This window comes from Pelophylax lessonae (genome assembly GCF_965119305.1).
Source record: "Pelophylax lessonae genome assembly, chromosome: 13".
In the NCBI taxonomy this organism is placed as follows: Eukaryota; Metazoa; Chordata; class Amphibia; order Anura; family Ranidae; genus Pelophylax; species Pelophylax lessonae.
The window spans coordinates 35,492,426-35,504,775 of NC_138780.1; the positions used below are offsets into that span (position 1 = coordinate 35,492,426).

The window sequence follows — 12,350 nt, forward strand, 5'->3', positions numbered from 1 at the left end:
TGGTGTCATCCATAGACATAAATCTTTATTTATTACATAGTCAAATACAATTATGAACAGGCTTATGCTTTTTGGCTATACAAGCTGTATAGACGAAACGCGTAAATGGATTTTCACTGGATGTAGCAAATATAGATTTGCGTTTTGTCATCCATGTCTTGTTACGGTGTCATTCATGTCTTACGATTAACATGGATGACACCGAGTTGCTGGCCCAATTTTCCAAATGCATTACTTGGAGGAATGTGGAGGTACTCGAGCCTGAGCACTGGTGATTCCAGCCTTGGCAAGTCCATGTGGTTAAACGCTGGATTCTTGTATTTGATCTGGTCCAAGTCTTATTTTCCAGCTATCCAGCAAAAGTAACAGTTAAAGAGTTTAAGCAAACCATATAACCCTGACAGGGTTACTTACAACAGTCAGCTTTTTTTTTTTTTTTCAATTATGTAAAAGCTTTATCCAAAAGTGGTAAAAAAAAAACTGTTTCTGTAACTGATTAAAAATTGTAAGATGGAATTAGGCTTTGTTAGTCACTTATGTAAAGTAAATCTAAATTCACTGATCCATCTCTTCGGAAGTTGAAAATGCTTCTGTCCTCCTCATAGATACAGTGGAGGAGTGAGTGTAGCAACCCTAAGATAGGAAGTGTGTTACAGGTCAGATCCCTGTAAAAAAACAACTAAAATTTAAAAAAGGAAAACAATGCAGCCACCAAATCTAAGGACTAATTGTGATGGTACTCACCGTCACTGGGGGTGAAAGACAGATACTTAATGGTTTGGATTGCTTCAAGTGGGACAGTAACATTTGTCAGCAATATCTCTCAAGGAATATGAAGATTTAATCCCACTTTACACTGTGAGACCTATAGCCTGTTGTCATGAAGTCTGACTCCTAAATAACCATAGCAATACATAAATGTGTATTCCATGTATTTCAATATAGGAGATGGACAGACTGTCATCGGCAGTCTTGTCCTATTGTCTATCTATTGAGATGGAATGTGGATTGTGTTAAGTCTGCCTGTTCCATTGTTAAATGTTAATGGACTCCCATTGTTCTGTCTAGATGGCTAGATAATTAGTTCAGGTTAATTCTGTTTCTGTATACAATTTCATCTGCATATGATAATGTAATCAGGCAACCCCTGACTTGTGTGTGGTAATATGATCAGGAGGGGAGGTCCATGCTGTATATAAATTCGGTGTGACTGTTCAATAAAGTGTGATTCCAGTACAAGTTAAGTGTCAGGCTAGCTTTGTATAGAGGGCGGCTGGAATATCTATATATGTTCATGACTGTAAGGAAGCCGTATACTGACGGAAGACCACAAGTATAGTGTGGGTCGGTGGTTCCGTTACACTAGTGATCTGCAATGTATTCTTCTTTTTTTTGGGTGAGGGGCTTAGATATGCTTTCTTTTTTTTTTCAGCTGGTATTTAAGTATGTCTAAAAAGCAGGAATACAGTAATCCCCCGCTACATCGCGGTTCAGTTTTTGCGGTCCCGGTAATTCGCGTTTTTTTTTTTGTAATGTTATTTTACTATATAAATCATTAAAAATGAAATATTTTTGTGTTTTCCATAGCTCTTGCTATGTCTCTTAGTATCTTTTATGTGTTTAAATTAGTTTCTATTGTTTTAAAAGTGTGTTTAAAGACCTTAAAATGCTTCTACACGTACACTGACAGTAAAAAAACATGCCTACAATGCATTTTAATAGGGTTTTTCTATTTCGCGGAATTTCACTTTTCGCGGCTGGGTCCGGAACGTAACCCCCGCAATGGAGGGGGGTTTACTGTATGTTAATACATTTGAGAGTCTACTGGATAATTGCACTTTGTTTTCTGGCATTGCTGTTTAACACATATTATTCTTTCAATGTGCAGAACCTGTTCCTGTTCCATCTATAAAGATTGACTATGAAAAGAGAACCAGTAACACATGTAATGTTACTCTTCATTGCTATGTCCAAGGAAACAGAACATTCCTGTCATATTCGTGGAAATACAGACACAACGGCTCAGACTATCAGCTGTATAATAGTACTTTTGACACAATCCAGATTTCTCTGGAGCCAGGATCTTCAGACATGGAGGTCTTGTGTACAGTATGGAACCCTGTTGACCGGAAGAATGTTTCTGATATAATAAAATCATGTCCACGTCAAGGTGAGATTTGATTGCACTAATGACAGCATTTGCACAATTGTATGTTATTTGTCTTCAGACACATCTATGGCATATCCTTGCCAAGTTGTATGCCCAGGGGTCATAAATGCTCGGGGTAAGGCAGAGGCTGCGGTCATGTGGAGAATCTCACATTAAGGCATTTCCCTGACTTAGAGACGAGCCTTCACTGTGTGCAGTAATTAAAGTACAGAGTTCCTTTGAAAAGTGCTGTCCCATGTCACTATACACTGTAACTTGTATGCTGCATTAGGAGGGAGGTGATGAGCCTGCGGCCACTCCACCAGTCCAGTGTAACTCCGTTACCTCACTCTCAGTAACAAAATGAAGTCCCACCATGCACCTAGCGTGGACCTCATCCTTGCTCATTAACTCCTTCCCGTACCTCCTGACTAGGCCATAGATCTCCTTAACGTGGGTTCCGATCCAGTTGCTACTGGATACCAACTTCTAGGGAGGGGGCCAGACAATGAAACCCTCGCTAGTGGAGGACATGTCACCTACCAGATACCATGCCTAATGACTGGTTGCTTGGTGTCTTGAACTTGTGTTTGGTTACAATTAGCAACCACTCTACACTCCTTTTCTTGTCTGGCTGAGTTAACGCCATTACTTCATACCCCTTTGTGCCTTACAGACCCAGGTTCTTCAGATACGCCAGAACCAATATGCGTCCCTTTGAATACCTTCAAACCATGCTCAGAACAGTTAATATACCTTTACTGAAGAGACTTCAATACTACAGTCCAATATGAACAAGTCCAATCCCTAATCCTAACTACAGTTGTGTGGAGGCCCAGGCATACTTCTATGAGTTGGTAGTCCATGTTGGTACTTACCATGGCGTGGATGTCCTCCGGAAACCCTGGTGCCTCCAACGGACTGCAAGGTGTAGCAGACTTACAGCATATCTGTTCAGCTCTGTCTTCTTTCCATGCAGCAGCAACTCTCTGTGCAGAGCCCTTCCCCTTTTTATTTACAGCACAGACGAGGGAAAAACTGGAAACAGGTTTAACCCCTTCCCAGCCTGGGCAGCCTGTCTCACTTGCTAACAGAAAACACTCCTACCTACACACCACATGCAGATGGGTACATGAGAGACTACAACTTCACCAGAAGAACTCATTATTCTAGACTTTAATAATATTTGTAGAAGAAAAAAAACTTTTTCCCAACGCCTCTTTAAATATAAATACATTTTGAAGGGCAACTGTCAGCTGTCAGATATAAAATATCCAGTGGCTTTGCAGCTGCTGGATCACTTACACACACCCTGATAAAGCCCCCAGCATGTGCCCCTGTTTCCTGGGCTCCACATGCTCATTCCCGCACCTGGGACCAGCATAGCAGATGCTTCTGGGTAGAGGGGAGGGAGTCCAGAACATGTATACTCACCGTTCTCCCTACTCTGTTTCACTGGGGTCCCTGTGTCACTGACCCCAGCCAATATGGGGAAGAAACTAATGCAGTGTGATCTACACTGCAATTGTTTTTATTGGAGGATATGTGGCACATCAAGGGTCTAAAAGAGAAAGAGAACCTGTCACCAAAAATGCATCACATAGGGGACCCAATCACTTAAAATCTCTCACCCAAAAACATTTTTGAAGCCACCCCCCATATCCACATCGTACCTGCATATTTTGAGGGTACCTATGCACTAAAACGTCAACTGCACTCAACATCACCATGCACACTAAAGTGGCATGTTTGGATACAAAAAAAATGTAATCATCATATACTAATTGTGTGGATGGAAATGGAAAAAAAAATATTTTGTAATGTAAGTAACCCATGTGATAGTTGTATATTGAACTAAATATACTTTACTTACCAATATGGTTTAAAATGTATCTGTTTGCTTTGTTATAGAACCTCATCGGAATTTGCTCCGCAAGGCTTTAGTAGTCTTTTCGGGGTTCTTTTCACTGAGTATTGTATGTTTTGCATGCATATGTTGTAAAAAAGAAGAAAATAAACCCAAAGCTGCAAATCAAACATGTTGTGTAGAAGAAACTAAACTCAGTGTTCAAGAAATGAATAGTATCATACGGCTACAAGAGATCAGTAAGTACATTAGTTCAATTTCATGTACGTGAAACTAAAGGTTCATCCTATTTAAAACTGCTGTTTGAGTTCTGTCTGGCTAAACTACCCGCTGGCTTTCTGTGTGTCCTGGAACAACAGTCAGTGATTCCATGTCTCTGCCCACCATTGATCAACAGCTTTGGCTTCCTCCCTAATCTGAAATACATTTTAGAAACCTCAAACAGAAAAGAAATATATTCTATTGGCAGGAGGAACTGGGATATGCATGAGGAATGTCTATTCCTCATGCACTGTATTACATGCACTGACTGCTCTATACTAGGGATGATCGAACTTTTGAAAAGTTTGGTTGGACCAGAACACCCGAATTTCCCAAAAGTTCGGTTTGGATTCCAGAACCCCATTGAAATCAATGGGACAGAGTCAGGTCACCCTAAACAACACTACGGTCACCCTGACACTTAAAGCTATCCCTACAAAAACTAGATTTTTTAATCTAACTATAGTGGTATATAGTACCCTAACTACACTGCATATCCTCACACTAATAATTGCAAAATGACACTGGAGCAGAACAAATGCTTCCACTCTCTTCCACAGCCCCTGTATTACAGTGCTAGAGTTTTGGCGGGGCTATGTTATATACTGGGGGGCGTATGGGGGGCGTATTCACTCCTCATTGGGCTCTGGACCCAGTAGTCACTCCAATCACATTTTACTGATGTTTCTGGGCCAATCATGGGCTTTTAAAGCCCAGTTCCTGTCCCATTGCATTTTGGGCGGTTCTGGTGGCCGAATTCCGAACTTTTACTGCAAAAAGTTTGGAATTCGGCCGAATTTCGAACACCCAATGTTCGGGTCGAACCGATGGTCGACCCGAACCGTTCAATCATCCCTACTCTATACTCTGTCTGCTATCTCTGAGGCATGGCCAGCTGGTAGATAGAGCTTTTGCTATGGTTGCTTCCTATTCTGCCAGGGATATGCATTGTGAAGCACCAGGACCAGGACAAGGGGTGGGCAGGAGGGGCGGTTGCCCTGGGTGCAATGGTTTATTGCAGGGATGGGGGGGGTGCACTGGCCCAAACTCTAAGGGAAAGGGGGGGGGGCGCAGTTGGGCGTCTTTGCCCTGGGTGCTGGATGACCTTGTCCCGGCACTGTGCAGCACCACCATTGGACATGCTTTTGGTGCAATCAATATAAAGACTTCTTTCACTGATCCACTGTCTCTAGTCAGGTGCTAGTCAGCCAAAGCTGCACATGAAAATGGTAGCATTATACTACTAAAATCAGGGTTTATCCTTGTTTCAGAATATAGAGAACAAACTGAATAAAATCTAGAAAGAAGAAGGTACCAGACAAGTAGTAAAGTCCAGACAAGTTTATTTGACAAAGGATGCATAAACCAGTCAATGCATTTCTAAGAGACACTAGGAACCCCCTTCTTCAGGGCCATAAAACACAATAGAAACATTGTGACAGTGCAAGGTCCTGCCACTGTGTAAGAATAGGTAAAGGAGATAAAGTTTTGTCACATATACAGAGGCTCCAGAATGTTTGTAATAAATGGAGAAAGTTGGTTTATCATTTTTTTTTCTGGGTTTTATAATTCCCAGATTGAGATTCGGAATCAAAAGCCTTCAAAGAGTCTTGGGTGGGATGAAGCCTTTAACCCAGTGTCCAGGTCTTGCTGGAGGCCAGCAGGCTGAGTGTGCAGGGGTGAACACTCGTTACAATGAAGGGCATATAGCAGCAGTTAAGGGCTCTGATTAGGAGATAGGTCTGTTCCACTCAGGTGACGGTACTCCATCCTGGAGCCTGAAGATTCTGTGTCCAGAGAACTGAGAGCTCAGAGGGTCAAGCGAGCTGGGTGAGGTACAGCAGTGCTTTAAGTGGCCCAAAAGAGGTGCCGGTAATCTATTATAGCCTATACATTTTGTCGCCCCCCCCAGCCTACATCAGGGTCCCCACAGAGCACCCCCCCTGGCCTGGGCTGGGACTCCGGAGCAGGGGGACTCACTGGTGGTGACTGGTCTGGCTCTGGAGTGGGAAATATTATTGGGGGGGGGCAAGATGTTTTAGGGGGGGGGGCAAGATTGAGGGCGCAGATGTCCAAAATGAGCGTACTGGTACGCTAAGGCGCACGGAGAGGTGGCGGTATGCTCAAGAGCCATATTTGGAAGTGGCGGTACTGAGTACCAGTGCATACCTGCCCACTTAAAGCACTGAGGTACAGTGATTGTACACGAACACAGGAGTGCTGTGTTAGTAAGTCCAAGACACAGGGTCTGGGGAGCAGTGCTGCTACAGAGAGCCAGAAAACAGACTATCAATACATTCATGTTTATGGTGGAAACCTCTGGGTGGACAACTATTGCTTTTATTTTTTATATAAAAGTGGGCTGACAAGCCCTAAACCAGAGTTCCTGACTGGTGTGGACAAAACTTGAGCAATATCCCTGCAATATCACAGCATGCAACTGATAGATACAATATATAAAATCTAAACAGAAGAAAAACAAAAAATGACAAAGGCTCTTATTTAATTGGAGCCTTTTGTCGAAAAATGTAAACAACATAACCTTAAGGCCCCTGTGAACATCTCACAATTTGAGATCATGGACAATATTGCTGCGTGAGTTTGGGTGCCATTATTCTTCAATGGCACCCCAAATGCAATGCGGTTCTGCCATGATTGTCGTGCGGCAATCACGGCAAACCGCTCCCTCGCAAATTGATAAAGCTTATCACCCAAAAAGGAGCAGGAGCTTCTTTTTAGGCAACGAATGCAAAGTGAATAGGCTTCCCTATGTGACACACAGAATTGCGTTAACTTAAAATAGCATGCCAAAATGTGAATGGGGTCTAAGTTTAAAATGCATTTTTTTTTTTTTTTTAGAGGACTTCAGTAGTTGTATTGTGACTTTTTTTAAAGCCAAGCTCTGGGAAACATGCAAAATTCCTGCTTGCAGTGGGGCTGCACCAGCACTGCAAGAGTTAACTGCTAGGGCGACCAGACGTCCCCGGATTGAGGACACTGTCCCCGGTCCAAGTCTGTTCCCGGTTTTGTTCCCGGATTCAGGGCCGGATTAATGTAGACAGGGCATCCCATGCTGGCTGAGAAACAGCCTGGTGACTCAGATGCAGATGCCCCCTACTGGATGATCCCACTGCCACTCCTGCTGCTGGTCAGATGGAGGAGAGGTAGAGCCAAAAATGAACTGTGTGGAGGGCTGAGAACAACCACCATATAGTAGGCGTGGAAGAGAAGATTTACTTTTCCTATCCTCCACTCCTCTGCGCTGCTAGTCCAGTCTCCACAGCATCATCTCATTCATGCTCTAATGGTCTAAGGTCCTGGTGTCCCAACACAGGGTCCACAGCCCTACATTTGATGTGAAGACACCGTGGTACAGTTCACCGCCAGAGCATGGGAGACCACTATATATCAAGGGAGTGAATATTCAGTTATGTTAAATGCTTTTATTCTCTCCTTGTCCTAGTCCCACAGCAGAATTGATTTGCGAGAGTTGGACTTCAAGGCAACATTCACATCTGTGCGTAATTGGAACTTGGCGTTCCCGCTTACTTTTTTTGCACCTTTTTCATGTGTTCTCATCGCACATAGCACAATAAATTCTCCAAAGAACCTCCGGTGCCTTTTTCAGGCGTGGAGCATGGTGTGTTCTTCACCACGCTATTTGGCGCATTTGTAGCACGAGAAAATACATGGCAAAACATGAGTCTGCTACCTGCGCTTGGAGTGTTAATAATTTATGGCACTGTAAGCACAACAAGTGTTTGCAGCGCGTTTCTGAAATGCGCGACGAAATGCTGCTCCTGTGTACTTAGCTGGGCATCCAAGAATCGCCAGGTGTGAATGGAGCCTAAAGAAACGTGCTCTTGGATGAGGCAGAGTTTCCTTTTGTGCCTCCCCTCTTCCCCAGCTCTGACTACAGGACTTCATGTGTGCCAATACCATGAAAATTTCTACTGTTGCCATATAAAATCTGAGCTTTTGGCAAGTTTGTATGTAACATGAAATTCTTCCATTATTTTTATTATAGTGTCCTGATAATGTGATATCATTTTCTTCCTTAGTTGTAGATATAGATCCTAAAGAAGATCTGCCATTCCCCGTCTCCGAGAAAGCTGTAAAGTATCCTGAATGCTTTGTATCAATCCATGAAGAAAAAAAGGTAAGTTCATACACTTCTACTTTTTGAAAAATGACCATAAGATAAAGATAAAGTGCAGCCATGGTAAGCTGGGCCAGGACAAGGGGTGGGCAGGAGGGAGTGGCTGAGCACTGTGGTATCATCCGAGGTGCATGGGCACCATAAGGATATTGGGGGGAGGGGATTTGTGTTGGGAATGGGGAATTTAGTCGGGTGGCAGGAGGTAAGAATTGTTTTAGGAGGGGAAATTTGGGGAAGTGTGCTAGGAATTGTGACTTGGGCTGGGGGGTTGTTGAGTGGGAGGGATGGGATGGGGAGAGGATTTGTGCTGGGGGGGGTTGAGCTAGAAAAGGTAATATGGTGGTCGGGGGAGGGGATATGTGGTAGAAGGGGGCAGGGGCAGACTGGCAGCTTTCAGCCCAGGGGCAAGTGCAAGCCAGAGGCCCATGGTGCAGCGACTCGGCCCCCCTCCTACTTTCCCTCACCCCCCTCCCACTCTCCCAATCCTCCTCCTGAACCCCATTCCAAGCTGAAGCCCTGCTCCAGAGACTCTCTACTTACCGGCTGAATCCGGGTTCCCGACCTGGCCAGCAGGGGGCGGTTGGGGGGAGCTGGGACCGCTCGGTTGGGGTTTTGGCAAGGGCAGAAGAGTCTCCAGTGGGGCATGGAATTGGCCTCTGCTCAGAAATAGTTTACACCATTCATGCTGGTGGGGCGAGGTTTGCTCTTTGTCCTTGTCTTCAAACCACACTCAGTAGGTCAGCGGCAGGGACTTTTTACTTCTCTTCTCCAGGAATACTTTAGCAAGTCTGTGGCAGAAGCAGTGCAGCCTTTTTACGAGGCATCGGAGCAGCCCAGGGGGCAATTGCCCCCCTGCCCCATGGCCCAGTCCTCCCCTGGAAGGGGGAATTGTTTTTTTTTTGGGACGGGTTTTGGTGCTAGTAGGGATTATTGGGGGGCATTTGAACTAGGAGGGGACATTTTTTGAGGGGGGATTTGGGGAGGGGAATTTGTGCTGGGAGATGAGATCTGAAGTGGGGGGGGGGGGGATCTGTGCTCAGAGGGGACATTTGAGAGGTGAAGGATTTGTGCTAGGAAGGGGACTTTTTTTTTGGGGGGGGGGGATTGTGCTGGGAGCATATGTGGAATGAGAAGATTTGAGCTAAGCATGCAGATTAGTACTCAATTTTCTGGGGGGGATTTTTATGTTTGCTGACACATAATGCTTATACATCTTTTTTTGGGGGGGGCTGCAATTTGTCATGTTCGCCCTGGGCTTTAGATGACCTTGTCCCGGCACTGATGGTAAGCCATGATCAGATTAGCAGTAACATTTTGGTTTTGTTAATATTTTGGTATTATCTTTTTTAATGTAAGCTTTGTTCAGTGCTAAAACAAAGAAGATAGAATGTATGGGGACCCTATCACAAGTGCACCCCCATAGGTCCTGATGTGGGTGTCACAAATATCTCATGCACCAAGATTGAATCAAGTGGCAAAGCTAGAACCAGAAAATCTGTAGTGTAAATTTTATAGACTCTTTATGAGTCTTAATATACTGTATATATATCAATTGGATATATGGGGACCTCAAATGATTGTTGCCCACAGCAATCTCATTGAAAATGTAATGAGTTCTAATGTGACTGGAACACAATGCCTAGTATGTTAAAATAATATTAACACATATTGGGAAAATTGCATATCAAAATAATCACTGTACAACATTTGAAGAAAGCCGAAAAAAAAGTCCAAGGTAGCGTGACAAAAAATATCCCCAGGGTAAAAATCCGATGAAAATGGTTGGCTGTCCTGGAATTCACAGAAGGAATTACCACCGTGAGGGGTATCCACCACCATCAACAAGAATTAAAAAGGCTTACTGGAACTAATGGACCCAATTGGCATACGCAAAATTAATCTAAACAGACAAAAGTGAATTTACACCAATGCAGGGATATTTTTCACAGCCACTCTCCACAGGACACTCCTTACAGTAACTCTAGGGAACCCTCAAAGTGAAGAAATGTCATCAGCACACCAAGGATTCCTCAAAAGGGTCCTAAACTTTATTCTGTGGTCACATAATATACAGCAAGGTGCTGTATACTATGTGACCACAGAATAAAGTTTTGGACCCTGTGAGGAATCCTTGGTGTGCTGATGACATTTCTTCACTTTGACTATCCTCTATTATAACCTATGGTTATTACAGCACCCAGCATCATTAACCACTTACCGCAAATCAATGTAGCCCTATGTCGGCTGCAATAAGTGGCTGTACCGGGATGATGCCTGCGGCTAGAGGCATCATCCCAAAACTATTTTTTAGAGCAGGCGGTCGGCTTTCAGGCAGTAATGACCGATGTGGCTCGGGGGCCGCTTGATCGTTACCCCAGCAAGCGGGAGGGGATGTCCCCTCCCTCCCGCTGCCTTCCGCGGCTCTGCCCGGGTCTCCCGTCCCACCGGCTGGTTGGAGTCCCGATCAAAGATGGATTTGGCTTCAATCGGGTTTCCAATGACGTAACCCGTCCATGACATCACGTCCAGGTTACTTGCCTGCTAAAGACACCGAATTTAAAAAGTGACTGTATTAAAAAATGACGTTTTCGGCATTTTGAATACATTGAAGTGCAGTGGAGTGGTTTGGGGTCTTTTAGACCCTCGATCCCTCCATAAAGAGTACCTGTCACTGCCTATTGCTATCACAAAGGATGTTCTGGTCCTTAAATGGTTAAACAGCCGGTTATCTTGAATGTATGCGTGGGGGATATTGCCTTTGGATCTAGGGAACCCACCGCCAGCTCCACTGCTTTTAGGGGTGATTATAGAAGGCCACCAGCTCCACAAATAGGTGCAAATCTTTCTTCTTAAGATAGTTCATCCAAAAAGAGAAACAGGACACCCCTACATAGTGTAAAACTGTATAGTTAAGAGGATTCATTAAAAGTCAGAACACTTACATTCAGCTGATAAAAAAAAGCACTTAAATTATCTCTCTGTAAACAGCATGGAGACTGCAATGACTTGGACAATACCCGGCCCAATGCGTTTTGTCTATTTAGACATCATTTGGGGTGTCACACTGGTTTTCTATAAGGCTCTGTTCACATTTAGCAATGTGGGAGTGTTTTTTTTGCAGCTTTTTTGTTGTGGTTTTCATGCGCCATGTAGGGCTGCCCTATGCTCCACAAACACAAATGTAGAAGCCCCTGTATCTTTTTTCAGAACAACTTTGCGTGATTTTGAATAGGGCATTTTTCCGGTGTTTTGTTATACGTCAAAATGTAAGTTTCTTTAACGCTTGGAGTGGTATTCATGATCAATGGCACCCAAACACGTGTTGTAGCACGTTTTGGAGGCTTGAATTGCGGACATGGTAGATTCTGCATCTCTCAGATGTGAATGATGTGTTCAATAGTCTAACCTAGCTGTTGCCAAATGGGGCAATTTGCTTTCCTTTATGCGGCCCTTGGAGCACTGTTCCTCCCTCTGATCTGAGGCACTATTGTTTCGACTGACACCAATGAAGGGGCACTATTCTTTCCACAGAAACCAACAATGGGGCACTATTCCTTCCATGACACTAACGACCAGGCTTTATATCTTCCACTGATACCAATGATGGGGCACTATCTTTTTCACTGATCCCAACAATAGGACAATATTCCTTCCACTGACACCAACGATAGGGCACTATTCCTCCCACTGAAACCAATGATGGGGCACAATACCTCCCATAGAAACCAACGATAGGGCACTATTCCTCCTACTAATACAAAGATGGGGCACAATTCCTCCCACAGACATTATTGACTCGGCACCAATCTATCCACTGTCACGAACGATGGGGCACTATTCCTCCCACTGATACCAATGATGTGGCACTATTCCTCCCCCTACCTACCACAAGCGCCATGTAATCTCCTACTGAC

The 12,350-nt window shown here is 44.1% G+C and overlaps 1 protein-coding gene across 1 annotated transcript in view; it reads left to right on the plus strand.

Moving 5' to 3' along the window:
* Positions 1 to 12,350, plus strand: part of LOC309569143 (uncharacterized protein) — a gene marked incomplete at its 3' end in the record, with an annotated part of 95,531 nt that overhangs the window by 67,253 nt on the left and 15,928 nt on the right. Inside the window, exons 8-9 of the mRNA XM_082274905.1 lie at positions 1,889 to 2,170; positions 8,339 to 8,436. Coding sequence (XP_082131031.1) covers positions 1,889 to 2,170; positions 8,339 to 8,436 — 380 coding nt within the window. The remainder of the gene's footprint in view (positions 1 to 1,888; positions 2,171 to 8,338; positions 8,437 to 12,350) is intronic.